The sequence below is a fragment of the Cheilinus undulatus genome, linkage group 20 (genome assembly GCF_018320785.1).
Source record: "Cheilinus undulatus linkage group 20, ASM1832078v1, whole genome shotgun sequence".
Lineage (NCBI taxonomy): Eukaryota > Metazoa > Chordata > Actinopteri > Labriformes > Labridae > Cheilinus > Cheilinus undulatus.
In genome coordinates this window covers 3,271,577-3,298,384 of record NC_054884.1, presented here as the reverse complement: position 1 = coordinate 3,298,384, position 26,808 = coordinate 3,271,577, and the positions used below count along the sequence as shown (strand labels likewise).

General features: G+C 40.1%; 1 protein-coding gene across 1 annotated transcript in view; it reads right to left on the bottom strand.

Annotated features, from left to right (window-relative positions):
• uts2r2 (urotensin-2 receptor 2) overlaps window positions 1-26,808 on the bottom strand; it is a 67,974-nt gene that overhangs the window by 30,956 nt on the left and 10,210 nt on the right. The window contains exons 3-7 of the mRNA XM_041815829.1: window positions 23,136-23,211; window positions 23,008-23,050; window positions 15,390-15,454; window positions 14,764-14,820; window positions 14,449-14,602 (exon numbers count right to left, since the gene is read on the bottom strand). Coding sequence (XP_041671763.1) covers window positions 14,449-14,602; window positions 14,764-14,820; window positions 15,390-15,454; window positions 23,008-23,050; window positions 23,136-23,211 — 395 coding nt within the window. The remainder of the gene's footprint in view (window positions 1-14,448; window positions 14,603-14,763; window positions 14,821-15,389; window positions 15,455-23,007; window positions 23,051-23,135; window positions 23,212-26,808) is intronic.

Sequence of the window (26,808 nt, the reverse complement as noted above, 5' to 3'; positions counted from 1 at the left end):
CAGCTAACAACAGACTGGACTGAGATGAACTGCTCTGTGATTTTATATCACTGCAGCGTTAGGGGGCAGGGTAAATCCCCACAGGGACCCGCAACATCGTGGGGGGCAAGATTTGCCCTCCCCAAATTAAACCAGACCAGGAAATAGGTGAAAAACTTTTAAACAGTATTCCAACATATCTAGTGTGTTAAGACACAAATTTTGGATTTTACTTTACAGGGAATTTAAGGTATAAACATCTCGAGACATGAAACGAGGTGTGATTTCAACTCAGACCCAGTTTGAGAGTCTTTTGACTGACGCCAAATTTCTGCCAGATCATGATGGGATCATCAGCATGATGGGCAATCAGAGCCTGATCAGCTGCTCTCCAGTTTGATGAGTTTGTGGCACACTTGAAAATGTGCTTGTATGAATGCACTCTCTCACACAGGAGAGCGGAGCCACAAGCTGATTCCCCAAATCTAGGCCTGATTTTCCTGATTGTAACTGCATGAACGGTTGGACAGCTTTTGAAGGTACCATGGAAACAGAAGGCATGCCTGTTTGACCTTCCTCTCATATCACTTTCCTCAAGTGTGACATATCTTCAGACTTCTGAGAGGAAATATCTGGAATGATGATTTAGCTTGCTAGTTGTGATTGTTGGTAAAGCTGAGAGTGTGTGATAGTGAGAGAATTATTTGCAATTAAACAGAGCATGAAAGACACCTGAAAAATAGACAGACATGAGTTCAGCTTCAGTCTGTTGGAGATTTCAAAGGAAGCTGACGTTTGTCAGCATTATGGACTGAATAAAGTTGTTCAGCAGAGTGCTGTGAAAAAAAGCCATCCAAACTCATCTGGTCCTATGTGGAAAATTCATTGCCCCCCTCACTGAATCATGATTTAACTGTGGTTTACCATATTTTTTGTAAAGTGGAGTTTAATTTCATACTAGCCATATCCAGACCTGATTACTGCCAGACCTGTTGGATCCAGAACTCCCTTAAACAGAACCAGTCTGACAAAGTGAAGTAGGCTGAAAGGTCTCCAACACATCATGGAACCATCTAAAGAAATTCAAGAACACATAAAAAGCAAAGTCACTGACTTCTTTCAGTCTGGAAAGAGTAAAAAAGCCATTTTTCAGGCTTCAGGACTACATTGAACTATGGTGAGAGCCATTATCCACAAATGTGGAAAACTCTGAACAGTAGCGAACCTTCCCAGGAGAGCCCTGCAGGCCTCAGTGGGCTCAGTTAAGGTCAGAGATCATGATTCAACAATGAGAAAGAGACTGGCTAAAAATGGGAGAGTTCCAAGGCTAAAACCACTGCTGACCAAACTGAGCCCAAAGGTTTGTCTCACATTTAACTAAAAACATCCTGATGATCCCTGAGACTTCTGGGACTGACCAGACAAAATTGAACTTTTTAAAACATCGGGAGTGAAATTAACAGCGTTTTATCTAAAGAACATCAGACCAACAGTCACACATGGTGGTGGCAGTGTGATGGCCTGGGGCTGCTTTGCTGCTTCAGGACCTGGACCACTTTTGTAATGAATTCTGCTGTCTACCAGAAAATCCTGAAGGAGGGGGAGCAGGTGGCCTAGTGGTTAAAGGCGTTCCCCATGTACGCGGGCGGCCCAGGTTCGAATCCGGCCTGAGGCCCTTCACCGCATGTCTCTCCCCCACTCTTGACCCTGTTTCCGACTCTATCCACTGTCCTCCTCTATCTAATAAAGGCACCAAAATGCCCAAAAATAAATCCTTAAAAAAAAAAAAAAAAGAAAATCCTGAAGGAGAATGTTCGACCATCAGTTCATGACCTCAAAGTCTGGACTTAAATCTGATCGAGATGCTGTGGCATGACCTTAGACAGGCTGTTCATGCTGGAAAACCCTCCAGTGTGGCTGAATTAAAAACAATCCTGCAAAGAAGAGTGGGCCAAAATTCCTCCACAGAGATGTGAAAGACTCTTTGCCAGTTAACCCTTGCTTGCAGGTTTTGCAACTAAGAATGGAACAGCCAGTTATTGTGTTTAGGGGGCGATGACGTTTTAACATAGGATGACAAATGCATTTTTGCATTTGTGTGTGTCACTTGAATTATTGCATCATAAGTCATGCATAACATCTCTGCTGCAAAAAAAGTTTAAAACTGCGGTTTTGACGCAAATCTCAGGTCCAAGAAATATTGCAGTATCTGCGATTTGAAAATTGCAGCAGGCCATATTGTGATTTAATCTAATTTTCGATTCAGCCCAAGTTAATTGGCCTCTGAATTTGCTTTACACTGATTGAAGTCTAATTGTGCCCTTGCCCAAATTAAAGCAGGTCAAGAGGATAATTCAGAGGAATGATTACGATATGAAGAAGCTGATGCATATCTTAGGTTAAGAAAATCAAGCCGTATAAGATACTACATTTGATATTTATTATTCATTCTCATGATGAAGCCAGTTTGGATTGCTATGATTGAGATAAAACACATTTTCTGAGCTGTCAAAGTACAACCGGCGCTCCGACACCTTATCAGTGACATGATCGATGGGAAATAAATTCAGCCTAAAAGACGTCAGGGGCCATTTACATTTAAATGAGAGTTGGGTTAGCCAATTAGCCCTTAAACGGCAGCGGAGACAGATGGGGAAGAAATGTGGGTCCTCTCAGATTACATCTTTGCAGCTGTCAAGGGCAAACAGGAGGCAATGAGGCAACAAATACCAATATGGATGAAGCAACAGCAAGCACTATATTTCAACAAATAACACCGGCAGAGTAAATATGTACCGTTAGTGTCTTTTCTCATTCAACAGGAGAGATCTTCTGATAAATACTGACACTAATGTTTAGTTTCTTGAGTGATGTAGATTAAAGGGCTGTTCCAATATTTCCAGAACATTCTGAAAGTCTGTTCCTTTATAAGACATCATTAATTTTAATGATTCTTATTTTCCCACTGGTAAGAACATAAAGAAGGATTAAAGAACAGCATGTGCCCTTTGAATAGCGCATTAATATTGCATTCTGAATTCTTTGCTTTTTTCACTTTATAAGATACGACTCTAAAGTTTTTCTCCCCAGACAGACGCTGAAATTGTTTCAGCTTGCCTCGAGGTCTTCTGTCAGTCCCAGAGAAACTCAAAGGTCTGAAGACAATGAACAAACTCTGAGATTAAGGCGGGGACAAAAAAGCTGTGCTGTATGAATATTTATAGAGTATAAATGAGCATGAGCACATGAGCAGTTTACATAGTTGAACAGAGGCATGGGTAGTCAGAATTTAAAAGTGGCCCTCAAGGGAAAGACCATGGGCCTCATTTATAAAGCTTGCTTATGCACAAAACAGGGCTTGAAAGTGGCGCATGCCACTTTCCACGCAAAGGTTGTGATTTATAAAAATAAACTTGGCGGGAGAATGTGCGCACCGGTACGTCAACTTTGATCTTTGCGCACGAACATTTAGGAGACGGGGGAAACTGGCGGTGCAGATGGTGAGGTGGTGAATTGAAGCAAGTTTCATCTCATACATTTAATGTCATCAAATATCAGATTATAGACCCGTGTATTCATAAACACTCAAGTCTGCAGTGTTTTAGATGTGTTCCTTTAGTGAGCCATTAGGCCTACTACTGTATGCACAATGTTCATATATCCTACTTTCATCTTCAAATGATATAGAGCAGATATAGAACTGATTGATTAGTATTAATTGTGACAAGGTGTGTAACAATCAGTCTAATTGCTGAGTAAGCATATAAACAGTGTGACACTCGTGCGTAATGCTGCACAGTGGATGCGCTGGCAGAGCTGGAAGATCACGCAAATGGCAGGATCAGGATGGAGAGAGACTTTAGGGACCACGAAGATTTCCTGGCCCGTGATGATGACTGGCTAATAAGCCGATTCAGATTCCCTAGAGCAGTGCTATTGGATCTATGTGCTGAACTGGGCCGAGTGTTAGACAGAACCAGCCACCAGAACCGCGCCATCCCGGTGCATATACCGGTGCTGACCACTCTGGGGTTTCTGGCAACTGGCTCCTTCCAGCAGGAATTAGCCGACAGGTATGTGTTTGATATGATTAACAATAAATAATTTTACATTTTCTGTCTAAAGCTCCTTTTGGGTATGATATAACACAGTTAAATTCCGTCCTTAGGTCTGGGATATTGCAGCCTTCCCTCAGCACAATAATGCCAGCTGTTTTGGATGGCACTACAAACATGACCAGTCGATACAGGTTTCCTTACACTGTGGGTGAACAGGCCAACATTAAAAGGCAATTTGCAGCAATGTCCGGTTTCCCAAATGTAATCGGCACAATTGACTGCACTCACGTTGCTGTAAGTGCTCCGAGTGAAAATGAATTTGTCTATGTGAACCCACAAAAATGTGCATACAATCAATGTACAAATTATGTGTACCTCAAACATGGTTTTGACAAATTTAGTGGCACGGTGGCCTGGGTCAACACGTGACTCATTCATCCAGCAGCGTAGGGAACAGACTGCAGATCGCTCTGTGGCACTCACACTATTTACAGCAGTGACGACGTGCTGCCACTCACTTGTTTTTGTTTTATTAGTGATGCCACCACTGTGACCACCAAATAAAATCATTTATCTGGCCTTCACCTCACCCACAAGCACCTCTATTTTCAGTCTCCCTGAAATTCCTTCTGCTTGTCGTCTCTGCCATGATGGAGCGTAAAATGCCGTCGATCAGCAGGCTTATTTATATGCATAAACATTCATGAGGTATTTTGCATTGACCATTCATGGTAAAAGGTGGGTGTGTAGAGGGCGGGATGTGAGATGAATCCACCTGCGCAATCTTCCAGGTGGACTGAGATTTATAAAGGGAAAAGTGCTTGGAAGTGTGCGCACACACGGTTTTATAAATCAGATTAATTTTTGGCGCACCCCATTTTCAGCTTTTAGGCGCACATACACTTTTAGTATGGATCCTACTCAATGTTTTATAAATGAGGCCCCACTTCTTTAAAGCGTATTTAAAAAACAGGTTTTTTTAAATGTGCAGCAGCTCTGCACTGATTCTGTAAGATAATGGGACAGAACTAAAAGGATTTTCTGGGCGCCCAGTTTAAGGCCAATTATCAGACAAAGTATTTAGACAGCATGATGATTTTCTGCGGCTTTAATTATTTTTGGTTAATCAGAAACACACAGAAATCCCTATTTTTTACAAGACCACAGTGCATCTAGAAAGTTTCACACCACCTTTACTTTTTTAGAATTTATTATGTTGTAGCCTGATGCTACAGTTGTTTAAATTAATTGTTTTGTTTATATTTAGCGAAAACAGAGGTCTAGAAATACTAACAAATTCATGAAAATAAAAACTGATTTGGAAAGGTGCACACCTCTCTATAGAAGGCCTCACAGCTGACAGTGATATCAGAGCAAAAGCCAAGCCACGAGGTCAGAGACAAGATTATTGACTGGCACAGATCTGGGGAAGGCTACAAAACCTTTCTGCCGCTCTGAAGGCTCCCAAGAGCACAGCAGCCTCCAGAATTCTCACATGGAAGAAGCTGGGCACAGCCAGAGCTCTTCCAAGAGCTGGTCATGCAGCCAAACTGAGCAATCAGGGGAAGGACCTTTGTAAGAGATGCTACCAAGAACCTGATGGTCACTCTGACAGAGCTCCAGAGATCCTGAGTGGAGATGGGACAAAGTTCTAGGAGGACAACCATCACTCTGGGCTTTATGGCAGAGTGGACAGACGGAAGTGGGGCTGAATGATGTGCAAAAATAACCTAATTGCTATTTTTTCCCCAAATATTGCGATTTAATATGTGATTAGTCTTGGGTTAATCTTACGTATTTTTGACAAATTCAAGCAATAAATAATTCCATAAAAAAGACCATGCATTTGAAAAAAATGAAATTATTTCCGAAGCAATTACTCCATAGTAGCATAAATCTGTATATGAGGGTGCAACAAGCCTTAAGCTATAAAGGAGGTGGCTGGGGTGGAGGAGGTGAGGCTGGCTACCAGCTGATCACAGATGGGGTATGCCTTTCTGAAGTAGTGCTAGGCTTCATCAGTTTTAGATATAAAGAGCTAACTATTTTTGCGCATATTGCAAATGTGATGTCATTTGCTTTGTTTAAGGGCATCATCATTTTTGTCACTCATTTTGATGAAGAAACACATACATAAAAAATTAAAAGGGGGATTTTGTAAACAATCATAAAAAATGTGACACTTGAATGTTTGCATAATGTGTATAAAATCTCTGCCACTGCAAAATTGATTTATTACACTGGTATTTTGACACATTTCAAGTTAAAGAAATATTGCAACTTCTGGGATTTGAAAATTGCAGCAGGCCATATTGCGATCTGATCTAATTTGTGATTAATTGCCCAGCCCTAGACGGAGGCCTCTCCTCAGTGTCAAACACATGAACGCCCATTTAGAGTTTGCAAAATACTCTGGGCTTTCATGTGTTTCCAGGCCCTTCTCACCCGATTGCTCGGTTTGGTTGGAAAACTATGCCTCTGGCATCATTTTTTCCTGGGTCTTTTCACTCCTGGTAGGCCCGGAGACCACCAGTGGTTTTCCAATATGCAAGGACATCCAGAACATGACCTGGGTTGGGTCAATCCTCCTTCCCACCCAAAGGTAGCTTACTCGCCACATCTATGCCTTACTGCAGGTTCAATTTTGGCCCAAACATGCCTAAAAGTTCTGCACAGTACTGCATGTTTATGCTCTGTGCAGACAATCAATTCCATCCTGCTGGTTTGGATTTTTATTTTTGCTGTTTCGCCAACAATGTCTTCATCCCACTTCCATATCTACCTTGCAGCTTAGAGAACAAAAATTCACCTGATGCCTTCCATGCAGAGATTTCTCCAGATTCTCTTCATAGTTTGAAGTGTCCATGGTGAAATCGCTAAATTCTTTTTAACTGCACATTGAAGAATGTTTTTCAAAAGACTGTTTGCCCACATTGTCTTTCACAAAGTAGAGAACCCTGTGCCATTGCTGATTATAAATGTCTGAGCCTTCAAGGGTGTAATTTCTTTTATACCAATCATGGTGCGATCACAAGTTTCCAATTAACACACTTAACTGTTGAGTGTTCCAGATGATTTTTGGAGGATTTCATGACTTTCCCAGTCTTTTCTTGTCCTGTCCCAACTTTTTTGGAACATGTTACATACATTAAATCAGGCTATGTGTATATTCCCCCCAAAACAGAGAAAGTTTACCAGCTTGAGCTTTAAATATCTTTTCTTTGTGCTGTAAGTGATGGAACATGGGTTATAAAGTTTATGCAAATGACTATTCCATTTTTACTTACATTTAATACAAGATCCCAGCTTTTTTGAAAATATAAAGCTCCTTTGAAATAATGGCCTAACTGTATTTTCTCCTCATATATTGTAAGTCTGAGTAACCCTTTTAAATATACATCAGAAGAAATGAAAAGCTGCTGTTCCATGCATACGGTTTCCAAATCAGCAGGCATGGATTATGTTTGGGTGCAATGCAGTGCAATGTGTGGGGTTCTGTGTAGTCAGGAACCTGATAAGGAGTAAAAGTAGTCATTTGAAGTACATTTTTGCAGGCCTTTATACTGGTGAAAAGCAAAAACAAAAAATAAAACAGAAAAACAGAAGTATCCTGCTTGTAGGCACATAAGATATAGTAAATCTATTTTTCCTTCATTAACAGCCTGATAAAGAAAGAGTCCCTGAGCACAAACATTCATTTGTTATAAGGTCAATAATGAATGAATGAGGTTCCTCTTTTCATTCAAATCCTCTGGTGCTCAGTCTCTTGGTGTGCCTTTTAAAGGTTCAGTACATTTCAACAGAGTCAAACTGACTTTCTTTAGCTTTCTATACAGTAACCTTAAAAGGTAGCTCGATTCTGTGAATGTTAATGAACACAGTTCTCTTTCAATGCTAGCCGAGGCTTCGCAAAAATGGTTGGCATTTTTCTGTGAATGGTCTCTGCTCGTCCTTAAAAGGCCAACTTAAACCTCATGATACTGAATATTGTGGAAGGATAGAAGTATGAAACTCAAGGTGTAGGATCCTCCAGAGGCTTGCAGTCGTGCATAAACCTACTATTCAGCCCCCCCTAACCAATGCTCACAAGCAGAAACGGTTGCAGTGGGCCCAGAAATACATGAAGACTCATTTTCAAACAGTCTTGTTGACTGATGAGTGCCCTGCAACCCTCGATGGTCCAGATGGAGAAGTAGTGGATGGTTGGTGGATGGCACCATGTCCCAACAAGGCTGCGACGTCAGCAAGGAAGGGGCGGAGTCATGTTTGGGCCAGAATCATGAGTAGAGAGCTGGTCGGCCCCTTTAGGGCCCCTGAAGGTGTGAAAATGACCTCGGCAAAGTATCTAGAGTTTCTGACAGACCACTTTCTTCCATGGTACAAAAAGAAGAACCATGCCTTCTGTAGCAAAATGATCCTCATGCATGACAATGAACCATCTCATGCTGCAAAGAATCCCTCTGTGTCATTGGCTGCTATGGGTATAAAAGGAGAGAAACTCATGGTGTGGCCCCCATCCTCCCCTGACCTTTAACCCTGTTGAGAACCTTTGGAGCATCCTCAAGCTAAAGATCTATGAGGGTGGGAGGCAGTTCACATCAAAACAGCAGCTCCGGGAGGATATTCTGACATCCTGTAAAGAAATTCAAGCAGAAACTCTCCAAAAACTCACAAGTTCAATGAATGTAAGAATAGTGAAGGAGATAATAAAGAAGGGCTCCTATGTTAACATGGAACTTGGCCTGTTCAGATGTTTTTGATCGAAATAGCTTTTGAATTCAGTAAATATGACCTCCTAATGCTGCAAATTCAACAAATGACCATTTTCAGTTCTGACTGTCAATTGCATTGACTATTTAGGAAATCAGAGAAATTCATTTACATAAAAATTTAGAATTGGACCCCATTTCTTTAGTTAAAACAAGAGCAAAGAGGGAGGACGCTAGGGGGCGCAATGGACGGGTGAGACGCACCTGAGGCAGCTCTCGTGAATTTTGACTTAAACACTCCATTACCATCAAAACACGGGTGCTTTTTAATATTCCACCTTAAAGTTCCAAACAGTTTACACTCGGGCATTAACTTCTCTACCAATTTAAAAATGCCACACTCAAAGCGAGGAAAGAGCAAGACAAGGGGTGACTCTGTGGATGAAGGCCCAGTCGGAGCCTCGACCTTGCCTGAGGAGGAGGAGGACGAGACGAGTGAATGTGACCCCAACAAGAGCGTGTTGTTAGCGGCTATAGCTTCTTTACGCTCTGAGCTATATACCATAAAAACTGATATTTGTGACAAGATAGATGAAAGGATTGCAGACGTTTCGGTTACTCTGAGAGCTGAAATTGCCGCTAAGCTACAAGCCCAAACTGGGTTGCAAGCGGAAACACTGAATGGACTGGAACAATCAGCCTCACGCACAACAGACATTGTGGCGGAGTTGGAAACGCAAGTTAAACACCTCACGAATCAAGTCAACCAACTGGACGGTAAATGCCTGCACCTGGAGGGACGTTCTAAGAGACAGAATCTGAGAATCGCGGGTGTGAAAGAGGGGCTGGAGCATGGACAACCCGCCAAGGATTTTGCTGTGGGTCTACTCAAAGTGCTGGGGCTGGAGGAAAAACCAGCACTGGACCGAGCCCACAGAGCGAGATGATGAGCCACCGCGACACATGATTCTAAGGATTCATCATGGGCACATCTTTGATGATATTCCTCGCAAGCTTTCTAACAAGAAGGAGCTAAAGTACCGAGGACAATGGATCCAGATATTTAGAGATCTCCCCTATGATGTTGCCAGGGCGCATGCGGCTTTCACGCCAGTCAGGAAGCTTCTCCGGGACAAGCCCAGGGTCAGGTTTGGAGTTGCACATCCAGCAAAGTTTACACTTATTTATGAAGGAAACCCATTTAAAGAGAGACTCACATATGAGACTCAGATATAAATGGATTAGCCAAGTTTATCACTAATCTTTCCTTTTTAAAACTAGAGGTGTAGCGATCATTATTAAGAAAGGAGTTCCCTTTAGACATCAACTCACTGTTGCTGATAAGGAGGGGCGATATGTTTTGGTGGTAGGAGAGTTGCACTCTAAACCCATAACACTGTTAAATATTTATGGGCCTAATCAGGATGATCCTGAATTCTATAGAAAGGTGTTTGGGCTAATTCTTGATGTTGCCACAACAAATGTGATTACTGGGGCGATTTTAACTGTGTTCTAGATTACCATCTGGAAAAATCATCTGTGCATTCAATGACTCCCTCCAATGCAAGTCTATTTCTTAATTCGTGCAGTGGGAATATGAATCTTTGTGATTTATGGAGGATTTTCAATCCAACAGGCAGGGACTATTCTTTTCATTCACTCGTCCATAATAGTGATACCAGAATAGACAATTTTCTTGTAGATGGAAAACTGTTGCCGTACTCTGGAAATGCCAGATATCATAATATCATTGTCTCTGATCACTCTCCTGTTACATTCTCTTTAAATTTATGTGATATACCCCTAATCAGGGAAGCTGGAGGTTTAATCCACAACTTTTAACTGATGTCGGATTCTGTGACTATATTGAAAGGCATATAAATTTATTTTTGAAACGAATGAAAAACCTGAGACTACACCGTCAATATTGTGGGAGACTCTGAAAGCTTATTTAAGAGGGTGTATTATTTCATCCCAAGCATCAAAACAGAAGCAACAGGCAGAACAGTTGGATTTAGAAGCCCAGATACACACAGTGCCCTTCTTCAGCCAAATTTAATACAATTTTAACCCTTAAGTACAAACTAAGTAAGATACTCTCTGAAAAAAATGGTAAAGCCTTTGTTTTTGCAAAGCAGAAATATTTTGAATTCAGAGATAAAGCGCATAAACTGCTAGCAAGACAGTCACGCAATTTAGAGAATGAATGTACAATTCATAGAATCAAATCAGACACAGGAGAATTGCTAACCTGCCATTTAAAAATTAATGAAAGATTTCAGCAGTTTTATGAGAGATTATACTTCTCCCAATTGAGGGCAACACCAGAGGTTATGCAGGAATTTCTACAGGAATGTAAACTCCAAACGTTAAATCATACGACTACTTAGGCTCTGAATTGACTTATGGGGAAATAACAGGAACAATAAAATCACTAAACTAGAAAAGCACTCGGAGAACGCAGACCTCCGCCATCAGCTCTATCTCCCAATAGTGAAGAATCCTTTAAAAACATTGATCCAGATGGTGATCCAGATCACTCCCAAAATGTAATTCGCCAATTACTCCCTCCCCAGTGGGGTGGAGACACGGTCAGACAAAGCATTTGGCTTCGCTACGTGTGAAAGTCATGTCAGAGGGTGAATATTCCTCTGTTCCTCCCAGCCTTGTGAGTATTCTCGCTACAATTCGCTGTCTTTCTCTCTGTTACGCTCCAACTCGTCTCCTCAACCGGGCGCGTGTCCTTCAAACTCTATAAACTCCAAAATTTTGAATAGAAACACACCAAAAACTGCTGCTGGGATTGAAGTTACTCACGTCCGCCATCTCCTGGTGTAAAGTGGTAACAGTGCAGTCCTATCTCCCAATAGTACAGAATCCTTTAAAAAAAATTCCTGGATCCAGACAGTGATCCAGATCAGTCCCAAAATCTAATCAGTTCTTCCTTAAGCCATTTCTGACATTTCCCGTAAATTTCATGAAAATCCGTCCATGACTTTTTGAGTTATGTTGCTAACAAACTAACAAACAAACAAACAAAAAGACCCACCCGATCACATAACCTCCTTGGCGGAGGTAAAAATGGCAAGAGCCCAGGGCCAGATGGCTTTAGTATTGAATTTTATAAGAAGTTTAACAAATTATTAGTACCTTATTTAAACAGGATGTAAGGGCACTCGTTTGTAGGTGGAGAGCTTCCCCAGACACTAAGTGAGGCAACTATAGCTCTAATTCCAAAAAAAGGAAAGGACCCAGAAGAAGTCAGCTCCTATAGACCTGTATCTTTGCTTAATACAGATCAAAGATCCTCACAAAGACTTTGGCTAAAAGACTTGGTACTATGATAGGAAAGCTGGTGCATCCAGACTAGACAGGATTTATTACTCAAAGACATTCATGTTCTAACTTAGGACATCTATTTAATGTTATATATTCCACATGCTTTCCTGAAGAAGACCTTGCAGTGCTATCTCTAGATGCTGAAAAGGCCTTTGACCAGGTCGAATGGCCATATTTATTTGCGGTCCTTCATAAATTTCAACTTGGCAATAATTTCATCTCTTGGATAAGATTATTATTTAAAAATCCCTTGGCTAAAATACTGACCAACCAGACTTGTTCTGCTAATTTTAAATTGTTTAGGGGAACAAGAAAAGGCTGTGCTTTAAGCCCTCTACTCTTTGTGCTAGCAATGGAACCTCTTGCCGAAATAATCCGATTACATCCTGAAATCCATGGATATAACACAAAATACACATTTAATAAAATATGTTTGTATGCCGATGATATCCTCCTTTTCATATCTCAACCACAAATTTCAGTTACTTCAATTTTGTCTGTGATTAATCAGTTTGGATCTTTTCTGGGTACAAAGTGAATTGGGCTAAGAGCGAGCTCATGCCAATTCATCTTGTGGATCCTGAGTGGCTCCAGCAGGTTCCCTTTAGGATAACAGAAGAGAGATTACATATTTGGGAATAGTTGATACAAAAAATTGTAATTCATTATTTAAGGCCAACTTCGATCCCCTAACAGGAAAGCTTCATAATAATATTCAATTCTGGAGGACACTCCCTATTTCTCTTATAGGAAGAACAAATGTTATTAAGATGATTTTCCTCCCACAGTTGCTGTATCTCTTCCAGAATATTCCTGTATTTATATCTAAAGCATTCTTCAAACGTTTAGATTCTCTTGTTCTTGAATTTGTGTGGGGATATAAAATGCATAGAATTGGCAAAGCACACCTTCGTAAACCTAAGACTCAGGGAGGGCTGGCTTTGTCCAATTTTTTGTATTATTATTGGGCTGCCAGTGTTCGTTCCATTGCATACTGGCTTGATGATACAGCAGTGCTACCCAGTGGGGTAGAGATGGAAAGGGAGGACTGCTTACCTTTCATCATCTGTGCAATTATCCTGTCACCTGTATCATTAAGTAAACACAGTTACCATAGCAATCCAGTTATGGAGCCATGGTGCCTTTCTTGTGTGGAGAGACTTGGGAATATGTAAGGTTGGAGATTTAAACTTGGAGGGGGTCTTTGCATCATTCCAACAGCTCAAGTACAGATATGCCCTACTGCACCAAGACTTTTTGTAAATATCTGCAGGTTGGAAGCTACGTGAGAGCATATTGACCAGGCTTCAAAAATGCAGGGCCAGACAAATTGGATAACCGTTTGAAAAGTCTGGCTGGGTCTGACAATATAATATCCTGCCTGTACTGTACATTTCAGGATAAAGCCCCCAAAACCACAGACACCCCTAAGACAGTATGGGAGGCAGAACTGGGTGAACAGCTATCGGAGGATACCTGGAACAAAAGTTTGAAATACGTGCATGCATGTTCTATAAACGTATGTCATTGTCTAATACAATCTAAAATACTGCACAGACTGCCCTACTCAAAGTTGAAGCTACACAAAATATTTCCTGACATTTCACCAGACTGTGATAAATGCAACCTAACAGAAGCGACTTTGACACACAGCTATGCCCTGTGCCCCAGGCTGCAGAATTTTTGGATTGGAATCTTTACATTTTTTTCAAAGATTTTGGGGGTGGAGATTAAACCCAATCCACTATTGATTATCATGGGAGTAGCAAAAGAACCAAAAAGTTTACAAGTTGCTCAACAGAAACTTCTGTCGTATGGGCTTATCACTGCCAAGAAACTCATTCTTTTATTTTGGAAGAAGAAAAAAGTGCCTACTATCAAACTGTGGTTGACTGAACTGATAGATACACTTCATTTCAAAAGAATTAGATTCATTCTCAAAGACAAATTGGATACATTTGAGAAGATTTGGCACCCATTCACTCCTTTATGCAGAGCTGAATAATCCATTTAACTTTGCACATGTAGGTTCAGGAGAAGACGTTTTTGTCTTCTCTTGACCAGTGCAGTGTTTAATCCACACCATACTCCACAGTTTTTCAACAACGGTAGCATTTACCCGTAGGTTTGTTGCAGAGCTCTGCATGCGTGCTGCTACATCACGTTTTGTCACTCTGATTGGCTGGTGATAAATGTAAGAAGAATGTTGTCAAAGGCTTTTCCCTTCCCAAAAGCTTTTTATGGGAGCTTTTCCAGATGAATGTGTAATATATCCGTGCAATGATTTATGAAACAGTCTATCTGGCGTGTCAGGTTAGTCATACCGGAAAGTAGGAGTCAAAGCTCTGTATTTTTTGTGTTACCTTATCTATGTGGGGATGCCAGTACTCGTCATGTTGGGTTTTGGCTGTTGTGCTGTTGATTCTGGAGAAGAAGGTTGGCTTGGTCAGGTACATCAAAGTCGGGTCCAAACCAAACGTCTCAGCAATAACCGCCTGTATTCGCCCGCGTACTTCTCTAAGCATAAAAAGGACAAAACTTGTCAAACTAAAAGATCTATAGAATACTGTAGAGGGTTTATTTTATGACTGTTGTACTGCAAAGTTGCATCAAAATATCTCATACTGGATTAAACTCATTGGAAAGTTGCATGACTAATTTTAGGCTTTCATAGTCACCTGTACAGCTGGAAATCCTCTTGGGTGAAAACATCACTGAGCTGGTCCCCAAAATACCTGCAGCCACGTATCGCCACACAATCAAAGGCAGAGATGCAGACAGTCAAATCAGGACAATCAGAGACAGACACGAGCACAGGCACAGCAGAGGGGAAAGAGCAGAGGAGATCAGATCTGTTAGCATAAATTAACCTCAGCTGCATGGCACAGTGAACCATTACACAGAAGGCTGTGCCAGCCAGCCAAGCAAACACAGCAGATAGCAAACTCTGACTGCCTCCCATGAGGAACTACGCAGTGGGGGGTGAAGGATGCGGGTGCTACCGTCATCACTTCCTGATTAAAATCTGCCGGATAGTCTCCGAGGCTCCGGTGTCAGCCACCTGCCCGGTGGGATGTAAGAAAAATGGGAGGAAACTGAGGGAGAAAAGAATGCAAGGGGAAACTAAAAGTTGGTCTCTGTTGTCAGTGATGAACGAGGGTCTTATGGGTCACTAGACCTGGAGAGAACAGCATCACTAAGATTGATGATGACTTTTTGGTGAATATATTGCGAGAAATGTGAAACATTATGCAGGATGTCATTTTTACAGCATGGACTGAGAAATGAATGTGAACTTTCTTACCTGTAGATGTTCACAAACTGTTTTCCCATCGATAACGCTCCAGAATGCAGGTCGAGTATGGAAGCCTGCAAGAGGACAACAGTAATTGGTAAGAAGCCTGCTGGGGAGACTTCTGAATATTGATGCACATGCATGCCAACGTAACTGTACAAGGTTAAGCAGCGTTCTGTCTGCGGCCCTTCTGAGGCGTGCTCACTCTGCCCTTTACTTGTTATTGTTTTTCAACTCCTTGGAGGCATTTCTCTGTCCTCTCCTCAGAAGTCCCTGTTGCCTCCCCTCCATTTATTTAAGTGTCTTAACACTCAATAAACAGGCCCTTTTTTTTGGCTGAGGACTAGGTGAGCTGGGGACACATAGCAGGAGAGGGAGAGGGTATGCCAGGGACTTTCAGACACCTCAGGGTAGGATTATGATCCCATGTTTATCTTTTCCTCAGCAAACTGTTGCCCTACTTGTTGTACCAGTCTGTCTCCTAGTGTTAAGAGAGATCCATTACAGCAGATAGTCTGATGAATACAGAGATACAGGGAAAGTATTCAGACTCCCTTCCTGTTTTCAGTTTTATTATGCTGCAGCCTGATGCTACAGTGGGTTAGATTCAGCTTTCTCTCATTAATCTTCAAATCAGGACAAAGTGAAAACAAGAGCTAAGAAATTTGTGTACATTAATCAACATAAAACCGAAATACCACCGTGACAGTATTCAGACCTTTTACTTGAATTTTACTTTCTTTGCAAATCGTCTCAAGCTCAGTCAGGTGGGATGGGGCCGTAAGTGGACAGCCACTTTCGAGTCTCTCTCTAGGGATGTTCAACAGGGTTCAAGTCAGGACTCTGGCTAAGCCCCTCTAAGAGATTCCCAGAGAGAGTTGTCCCTAAGCCAGGGTTTCATTTAGGACAGGGGTCTTTAACTACATTTGCACAAGGGCCAGATTTGGTGTCAACAGAAACTCTGGGGGCCGGACTTTCAAATACACAAAAATTAAATCAATATTTTGGTCTGAAATCAGTGAAATATTGCAGTAGTATTTGTACTTTCTTTCAGAACACATGACATTTTAGTCATTACCAGTGAGATCTATCTTCTATTATCTATCATGCAGCAGGCCTGACAACAAAACTGTCTGGGCCCCTGAAAATCCCAGAGAATGGGCCCTCCACAATTGTCATTTAGCAGCAATAGTAACTCCTTTCTGATACTTTTGCCCAATTTTGCCTCTTTATCCCAATTTTTGCAAGATTTTAACCCATTTTGAACCATTTTCCTGCATGTTTTTCCCCTTTGTGCAACTCTTTTATCAATTTTTGCCACTTTTTAGCCCAATTTTTGTGATTCCTTAAACCATTTTAACCACATTTCCTGCATGTTTTATCCCCTTTGTGCCACTCTTTTATCCATTTTGCCACTTTTCTTCTATTTTTGCCACTTTTAACCCCTTTTCATAACTTTTTTGCACTATTTTTTGTCATTTGTAACCAATTGTTGATACCTTTTGACCCTTTTTGTTCTTCTTTAACCATTTTTTTGCCACATTTTAAACACTTTTCACAACTTTTTCTGCCAGTATTTGTCCCTTTGTGCCACTCCACAACCCATTTTGCCATTTATCACCCATTTTTGCTACTCTCTAACCCCCTTTTCACCACCTTATCCATTAATTTTTGCAGCACTTCTGCCAACCTTAACCCTATTTTTTAAATACCTAATAATTATGAGAGTAAATTTCAGTAAAACAGATCAAATGTTATGTCATTCTCAAACTATTTCAATCTTCATTGTTTGTGGGATAGATTTAACAGCTGCAGACATTTAAAGCCAAAGGATACTCTTAAACCACAACATCTTCTTTTCCTCCTTTTCTGAATTTAATGATCTTTCAGGGGCCGGACAGAAAGCTTTGGGGGGCTGGATATGGCCCCCGGGCCGCCAGTTGATGATCAGTGATTTAGGATATCTCTGTACTTGGCTCCAGTCAGCTTTCCCTCGACCCTGACCAGTCTCCCACTTCCTGCTGCTGAAAAACACCCCCACAACATGATGCTGCCACCACCATGCTCCACTGTTGGGATGGTATTGGGCAGGGGATGAGACTCTAGACTTAACGTTTAGAATTGAGGCAGAGTACTTCAATCTTGGTTTCATCAGACCAGAGAACCTTTTTTCTTACAGGTTGAGAGTCCTTCAAGCGCTTTTCTGCAAACTCCATGTTGGCTTTCATGTGTTTTGTACTGAGGAGAGGTTTCTGTAGCCACTCTGTCATAAATAGGGTTGTTCCGATTCCAATAGCAGTGCCAGAAATACATCCAGTAGCGCTTAAAGTGCAGGTATTGGTATCGGCGAGTACACAAGTTTATGCACCGATCCGATACTGTTTGGTTTAGCTTTATATTTGGCTTGGTTTAGCCATGCTAAATGTTAGCGCTATAAACTGGAAATCAATTCTTCACTGCCGGAAAGCACAACGAAGAAGAACCAAAGGAGCCACTGCAGCAGCAAATAATGGAGGCTGTGTGACAGTTTTTCTCTGAATGTGATCGTTAAAATGTCTTCCAGACCGGCGCTGTTGTACACGACAACAAGTGACACAGTTTATAAAAAGTTAAATAACTTTTAAACCATTTATCGTTGCCTTTTACTTGTGTTTCCTCTTGAAGCTAGCCATTGTGCAGACGCTACTGATGCCTTTGAATCTTTGCTGCAGCATTTTCAGCGAGCCTGGAACTCGTGTGACTTTTGGGGACTTGAATTACTAAAACCTCATTGTTGGAGCAGATACTGGTGTTTGACAGTGAAGGGTGATGAAAATATGGCCTGTGGCAGAGAGTCTCAGACAGGGCAGGGAAGCTGTGACGCATAACAATTCAGACAACAATGGAACTCTACCACACAGAGGAATTACAAATTCAGGCTTTGACTCATCAAACAAAAGATGCTTTAATTCATTTGACTGAGGTCTTTAAATAGGGCATGTGGAAAATAAGAAAAATGAATTTAAAAACAAACTCAATGCTTCAGTGAGCTAAAAAATACACTTCTTCAATATCCATCCTTGTACTTCATAAACATATGAGACATTTTTGAGAAGTTGAATCACCAAAGAGTGTTAAATCATGTAAAATTATCATATTATCATAGGAAACATAAAATTTCTGGGCTGAACGATTTGCAAAAATAATCTAATTGTTATTTTTTACCCCAATATTGTGATTTAACATGAAATTATTATTAGGTTCCCCATCTTATGTGTTTTTCAAATAATTCAAGCAATGAATAATTCTATATCATAACCTACGTCCAGTCAGGAACACTCATTGTGCATTCAAACATTTTACTGCAAAATAGATGTACAGTTTTACTTGGCAGAGAAAGCTCTGCTCTAAAGATGCTCCCTGGGTTATCGAGGAGCTGACTGGACTTTCCAGGAAGTGCATAGAAACCCCCATATGGATAGACACATTTATGACAATGTGTACTGAAAACAATTAAATTATTTCAGAATCAATAAGCCTATAGCAGCATGAATGTGAATATGAAGGTGCAACAAGCTTTAAGCTATAAAAGAGGTAGCTGGGGTGGAGGAGGTTAAGCTTTCCCAGCAGTAGCAGCGTAATGCATCAGCATTAATGCAAGCATGGATTAGTGAGAAGTATGTCGTATCTAAATGGACAGCTGCATGAAGAGAAAGAGCTGTGATTGGCTGAGGGAGCTGGGAGGCGATAATCAGAATCAGCTTTATTGGCCAGCTATGTGTGCACATATGAGGAATTTGACTCCGGTTAAACTTTGCTCTCTTTGTACACCAGAATATACACTATGAATATAAACTTACATGTACTAACAAGAGAAAGAAAAGTGCAAAGGATGATTGGTGTTAGAAACCATGACTAAATACATATACGCAGTTTTTGCAGCTGAGAAATGAACATGAGGTAGATGAGGATGAAGCTGTAAACATGGTTATGGTTATGCCATATTTCCAAAAAAAACTGTGTGCATACCTATGGATATGGGGATGATGGTGACCTGACCAGGATATGTGGTAAAATTTAGAAATAAGTTATTATAAATACAATAAATACAGAAATGTATAATTAGTATCAGCTGGCTATCAATTGATTGTGGCTGGGGGTGTGACTTCATCAATATTAGACAGAATAAACTAGTTCGGAACAACAAAAAAACAGACATAATTGCTTTAATTTTTGCTCATATTGCAAATATGTTATCAATTGCTTTGTAGTAGGGGATTATCATATTTATGTCACTTGTTTTGATTAAGAAAAATGTATAAAACACTTAAAAGAGGATTTTTGTAAACCATCTGAAGAAAAAAACACTTGAATATTTGCATAATGTACATAACATTTCAGCTGCAGTAAAAAGAACGTATTAAACTGGTATTCTGACACACGTCAAGTTACAGAAATATTGCAACTTCTGCGATTTGTGAATTGCAGCATGCCATATTGTTATAATATTCTTCAGGGAGACAAAAATCTATTGACAAAAAAACAAATATTTTAGTAAGGCTTTCAAAAGCTGCATTAATTTTGACAGCTATTTTGAATTTAGTCTAGATGAAAGTGCCTCTTATTTTTAGTCATTTCAACTTTTACAAGTTCTAGTCCAGTTTCTGTCGATAAAAAGTCCTCACATAAAATACATTTTTCCATATTATTCTGACATGCCTCTAGGCAGCTGGCTCCAGGTTCTTGGTTGTGCTTATTCATTTCCTTCATAGAACTAACTTATCTTGGATATTTATAACACCAGACTTCAACCAGATATAGTCCACTGTTTGACCAAATATAGCAGGACCCTGAGCATTGAAAATCTCTTCCTGGATCTTGGCTGAGTACAATATCACATCTGAAAATGAATGTTCATCCTCCCCGATTCTCATCTTATTCATTCATAAAGCATTAAGAAAGATAAATGGATGGTTTAGCTCTTGGCATAAACACAGACCACTTAAACAAATTTCCGCTTTACAACTTCCAGTTGATAGGGAACGTCTGGAGTTTCCAGACCTTAGGAAATATCAACTAAGTGCCCTTCTGAGATATGTATCTGAATGGATCCATGACAGTTCTTCTTCAATCTGGCTGGATATTGAGACCTCCCTCTCTGAATCTGCTCTTTCAGACAGCTTTAAATCAGTCAGTAACAGTGGCATCAACCCTGTGATAATCAATACAGTCAAGGCCTGAGGGACAGCACAACACAACAAGAAGAACTGGATCAACATCCACTCCCACCCCTATTATTGATAATCCTGATTTCACCAAGGTATTATAGATTCAGGTTTCAAACACTGGAAATCATGGGGAATTAAGGATGTTCTAGGCGTCTAGCTCCCTATTCGGCTAAATGCTAGGAACAATATTTTTTTTTTTTTTTTTTTTTTTCCAAAAATAAGAAACTTAACATGCACTGTTCCACATTATTATGCACATCAGAGTTCCAAAACATTTTACAGGTTGTGAAGAACTGAAAATTATCATTGGTTGAATCTGCAGCATTAGGAGGTCAACAGGCCAAGTTCCATGTTAACATAGGAGCCCTTCTCTGATATCACCTTCACTGTTCTTGCATCCATTGAACTTGGGAGTTTTTGGAGAGTTTCTGCTTGAATTTCTTTGCGGGATGTCAGAATATCCTCCCAAAGCTGCTGTTTTGATGTGAACTGTCTCCCACCCTCATAGATCTTTAGCTTGAGGATGCTCCAAAGGTTCTCAACAGGGTTAAAGGTCAGGGGAGGATGGGGGCCACACCATGAGTTTCTCTCCTTTTATGCCCATAGCAGCCAATGACACAGAGGGATTCTTCGCAGCATGAGATGGTGCATTGTCATTCATGCTACGGAAGGCACAGTTCTTCTTTTTGTACCATGGAAGAAAGTGGTCAGTCAGAAACTCTATATACTTTGCCAGGGTTCGTACTTAAAAAAAAAAAAAAAACTGCAATACCGCGCTGTTCCTACGACACGCTAACAGCTACACTTCTAAAATGTACATCCGGTGGTGTAGTGCTGAGGAAAGCTCTGACAGGAAGGCAAAGGCCATTAACTAAAGCTGCAGTGGTTTTTAGTGGCTTCTAAAAGAGTATGAGACCAGGATTTCAGGGCTGTGTTTGTAAAATATGATTAGGTTATTAACAAGGTTATAATAGTTTGGGATTTTTCAGTTTTTAGACTGCTGGTTTGTTAGTTTAGTTTGTTTTATTTTGCAAAAATGCTTTGTTTTTATTAGTTTTAGTGTTAGTTTTAGTTTTTTCAGATACATGTCAGGGCTGAGTGAGCATCATACATTTCTTAAAATAAATTCACTTATCATTCTATTTATTTAAAGATGATGTTTGGCTACAACTACAGACATAAAACTACCACTGTGTGAAGTCTTAACCAATCAATTCAGGCAATTTTACACTCCCCGGGCTTGGGTGTCGGTGCCAGTCAGTATGGTTGTTTTAAAGACTAAAACTAAGGATATTTTGTCTCTATTTTTATTTTATTTTAGTTAGTTTTGTAAGTGCACTATACAGTTTCAGTTAGTTTTTGTTTTTGTTTAAAGCTTAGTTTTTATTTAGTTTCAGTTAACTTACTAAAATGGTTTTTTAATTTTAGTTTTAGTTATTCAGTTAGTTTTAGTAAACTATAATAACCTTGGTTATTAGATAACTGGCTAATTTGATAAATGGATTTCACCGTTTAACCATGCGTCTCCCTTCTGGGTATCTTCTCTGGGGACCTTTTTTCAAAGGAGGGGTCCTGATGACCTTTAATTAGATAGTGCAGTATATAGTATACCAAGAAATTACCTTTTAGTTTCTTTGAGGAAACCAAACAAGAGTCAAAGGCAAGAACAAGCTATTCTCCTGGGAATATCCACATACTCAGCTCTGCTGCTCATTCCACAAATGCACGCTCCTTACAGAAGTTGCACCATTTAAAGGGAAACAATCAGGCTTTCCAAGTGCTAAGTTTGGTTGTCTCAACAAACTTTAGCTTCTGTTTTCACTAGAGTTTTTCTAATTTTCTGTCTTTACTTTGTTTTTTATCTTATGTGGGTTTTATTGGCTGTTTTAGTGACTTTTTTCAATGTTTATATTGTGATTTTATGTCTTAAATGAAGCACTCTGAATTGCCTTGCTGCTGAGATGTGCTATACACATAAAAGAAACCAACCTTGCTATACTTGAGTCATAAGTTTAGATGGACAACATAAATACCATCTGAAAGTTAGATTTGATTAGAGGGGTCATTTGGTACTTTTAAAGTGTTTGCATTAGGTTCTTGTTAATGGAAAGGGTATTACCTCAGGAAATGTCAGTCAGCTCAGCCTCTGCATTGAGAAACCAACAGGAGTGCAGGCACAGAGGCAGACTGGTGCATTTGTACTGTTCCTCAAATCTTAGGAAAAATGGAGCTAAATCAGTATCAGGATAAGTAGACCTCACCCAACTACAGGACTGATGGTGGTGTTTAAATATTTTTGTTAAAACCTGCCCTAGATAAAATGATGTGTTTGTGATAAAACATGGACTTGAAGCTCAGTTTATGGAACACATGCCTTTCTGTCATTTTATTCATACAGTTGAATTTGAACATATACTTACCCCTCCCTCTGATCCGGCCAGCGCCAGCCCTCTCTCAGCCAGCCTGCATCACAGACAGAGACGATGAATACTGATTCAGCTGCACCACCGAGATAGAGGAGAGAAAAACATACAGAGGACAAGTTTACCTCTGGAGGACCCGCGCTTCCTCCCTCGTCACGACGTTATCGGTGACTGCACGGCCACACTTCTGAGGAGTGCATCCTAAGAGACGGAGAGATGTGGGAGAAAACAGAAGTACAGTATTTGGTCCAGTATCCTTTTGTTTTTAAAGCTCGGGCCCCAAGCAGTGAAAAAAAACTTCTTAGTAGAGAAACAAAGTGCAAGGTAAGGAGTTCGCTGGAGTTCTGCTCATTAACACAACAAAATTCAGGGCTTTCCTCCAACCTCTGAGGATTAAAATGTATTGCTGGAGGCCTGAGTCTCCCACAGTGTCTTCTTTAGATAGTGAGGATGCAGGGTTTGAGCTCCTGCCAGCCTGCATTCTTAATGAGACAGGTCCAATTTGGTTCAAACTTTTTGCCAAGGGGTCTAAAATTGATTCTAATGTCAAATGTGATTCAACAGACCCTGATATAACAGGTTAGGACACATCGGTAATGTCCAATTAGTTTTTACCTTTTTACTCAGAGAAGTAGAGATGTCCAGATCTGATCCAAGATCACTGCCGGGACCCATATTTACATTATTTATATGTAATTTATATGTATAATTTATATGTATAATCTGTACACATATTTGTATATATATTTGTGTATATATGTGTGTATACAGGTGTACATATTATTATCTCTACCAAACCCAATCTGTAATATACCCAACCTGTATATAACTGTAAATACTATTTATAATTTGTAAGTTAAAGTTTTTACATTCCATACTTTTGGATTTATTAGTGCTCTTGCAGCACCACCTTTATTTGTACTCTATTTCTATTGGGTGTGTTCTATTGTATTTTCTATTGTTTCTGTCACCAATGGCTTGCTTTGACTAAAATACTATTTGCTGCTGTAAATTGGAATTTCCCCTTGTGGGACTAATAAAGGAATATCTTATCTTATCTTATCTTATCTTTATAGATCAGATTGATGGCATCCATTCAAGTCACGATCCAAGTTCTGACGTTTTACTGGGCCGGTATTGTATGTTCTCTCTTCTCTGAGTTTGTAATAACAGCAACATGAAGCGAGTCTACTTTGTCGTCCTGTAACACGAGCTGCAGCAACTCATATTACAATGGCTTAAATGACTGTTTAAAGGGGACATATTCTACCTCTTAAAGACTAGTTTATGTTGGTCTCAGAGGTCCCCAAAACATGCCTGTGAAGTTTGTTGCTGGAAAAACACTCCAGTTTTGGATTTCTGCATGTCTAAAAACCCCTCTGTTTCAGCCCTGCTCAGAACGAGCTGTTTCTGTGTCGGTAGCTTTAAATGTTACCGAGCTGTCTGACTCCGCCCCTCTCAGGAAATTATGTTGCTTAATGGATGTGGCTCTGCCAGCTGAGAGGAAGATCAGGAGAGGAGGGTGGAACTTTCTTCCAAGAGGGAAACAAACCTGGGGGCGGGGCTAACTCCCCACATGACATCATGATGGGAAATCTGAGAATGGCTTGTTTCAGCACACATTTTCTGAAAGGTGGAGAAAGGGCTGGGGGCAATGGATTTTTCTGATTCTTCAGGGTATTGTGGACAGGCCAGGGGCACATGTTTTTGTTAGAAAAGCTTAAAAAAAAAGTATTTGGCATAATATGTGACCTTTAATTTTTTCTTTTAATACATGTAATACACCCTTATTTTAAATATTCAGTTTGCTGCTGTAGCCCTGTGAGGTTGTCTGCAGGTGTTCTTGCTGATTTCACAGCACACTGCAGAATAAGATCTTTAATTTCAGAATATTACACTTGTTGCTGCTTCCTGTTTCTATGTGAAGTCTGCACAAAGTTTGAGAAAATGTATAAGTAGTAAGTTTTATGCGTTTTAAAATATTTTTAGATCTTTGAATAAGAAATCCTGTTCAAGTTTGCTAAAGCCTTGTGTAAGTTTACACACAATATCACCAAAAACAAGGAGACGACCCCGCTGGTCACCTGTTTGCTTGTGTGTTGCCCGTCAGGTGACCATGTATGGTGATGGATTGAGAACATGGGGCTCTGTGTTCTCTGCAGCGTCTTCATTAGGACATAGAGAGGAGAGGCAGACGAGACTAGGGCTGAACGATTTGCAAAAATAATCTAATTGTAATTTTTTTTCCCAAATATTGCAATTGCCATTTAATATGTGATTATTCTTGGGCTAATCTTACGTATTTTTCGACAAATTCAAGCGATAAATAATTCCATAAATAAGACCATGTGCAATTACTATTATACCAATTCTACCAATTACAAATGAAGCAATTACTCCACAGTAGAATAAATCTGAATATGAGGGTGCAACAAGCTTTAAGCTATAAAGGAAGCAGCTGGGGTGGAGGAGGTGAGGCTGGGGTATGACTTTTGTGAAGTAACGCTAGGCTTCATCAGTTTTAGATAGACTAAGTATTTTTGCTCATATTGTGAATGTGATGTCATTTGCTTTGTTTAAGGGCGTTATCATTTTTATGTCACTCATTTTGATGAACAAAAACATACATAAAACACAAAAAGGAGGATTTTTGAAAACCATTATACAAACACTGACACTTGAATGTTTGCATAATGGGCATAAAATCTCTGCCGCTGCAAAAAATTGATTTATTAAACTGGTATTTTGACACATTTCAAGTTAAAGACGTGCAACTTCTGTGTTTTGAAAATTGGAGCAGGCCATATTGCGATTTAATCTAGTTTGTGGTTAATTTCCCAGCCCTAGACAAGACCCCGCTCCTCATTTAACCCCGCTCACTAGTTCTGTTGAGTTGCATTATTGTGCAATATCAGACATTTTTATTATTGTTGTTGCAATAAATAACACTGCTGTAAATAATTCAATCTTTCTGCAGGTAACTCTGTTTCCTCCACTGTGATGTAATGGGTTTGGAGCCGGCCATAACAACATTATCTATTACTCTAAAAAACAGAGATACTAGAATATTGGGATAGAGAGGAGTCAGTCATTTCTAATTTTCATCATTTAGATGTGACTAAACTGATTTTCTAATCCTATAAATTAGGAGATGTTAGGAAAACTGATGAGAGAAAAATGGAAATAAGAGTATTTGGTTCAAGTGTGTGTTTTATTTCAGAGAATCTCCTCTTTGTGATGACCAACCAGCTCAGCTGTTCTCTCTAGCAGAACATAATTGGTTGTTTTATAGAAAAGAAATGAACTATTTTTTAATATTGATTTCCTCTCCAAGCAATTTTTCTCCAAATAAGAAAAACCCTCTGCCTCTGGTGTTCCCTTTAGCGTCCCACATTACTGAAAGAGGAATAGTTTTTGGAGCATTGATTGGAAACAGCGAGACATCTAAAGACGTCACATCGTTTTAAAGGAAATTGTCCTAGCACAAAGAGCCTCTGAGTCATTTCAGACCAGTGGATCTGGGTAAATACTCGCTGATTGTTGTAGCATTTTTAGAGCAGAGGTCAGGTAGAGCACAGGATTGCAAAACCAAAATGCACTGAAGGCGTTTCCAGTCAGTGCGTTTACATGCAGTTAGAAAATTTCTAATTGTTGTGTGATTCCAACCAAAACAAGACTTCTAATACACATGAAAACATGTTAGGCTGAACAGCATGAACGCTAAGCATAACTGAGGAGAAGCAGCGCTGTCTTCTGCACTTGAATATCACCTCAGACTAGATCAGGGGTTATCAGTTA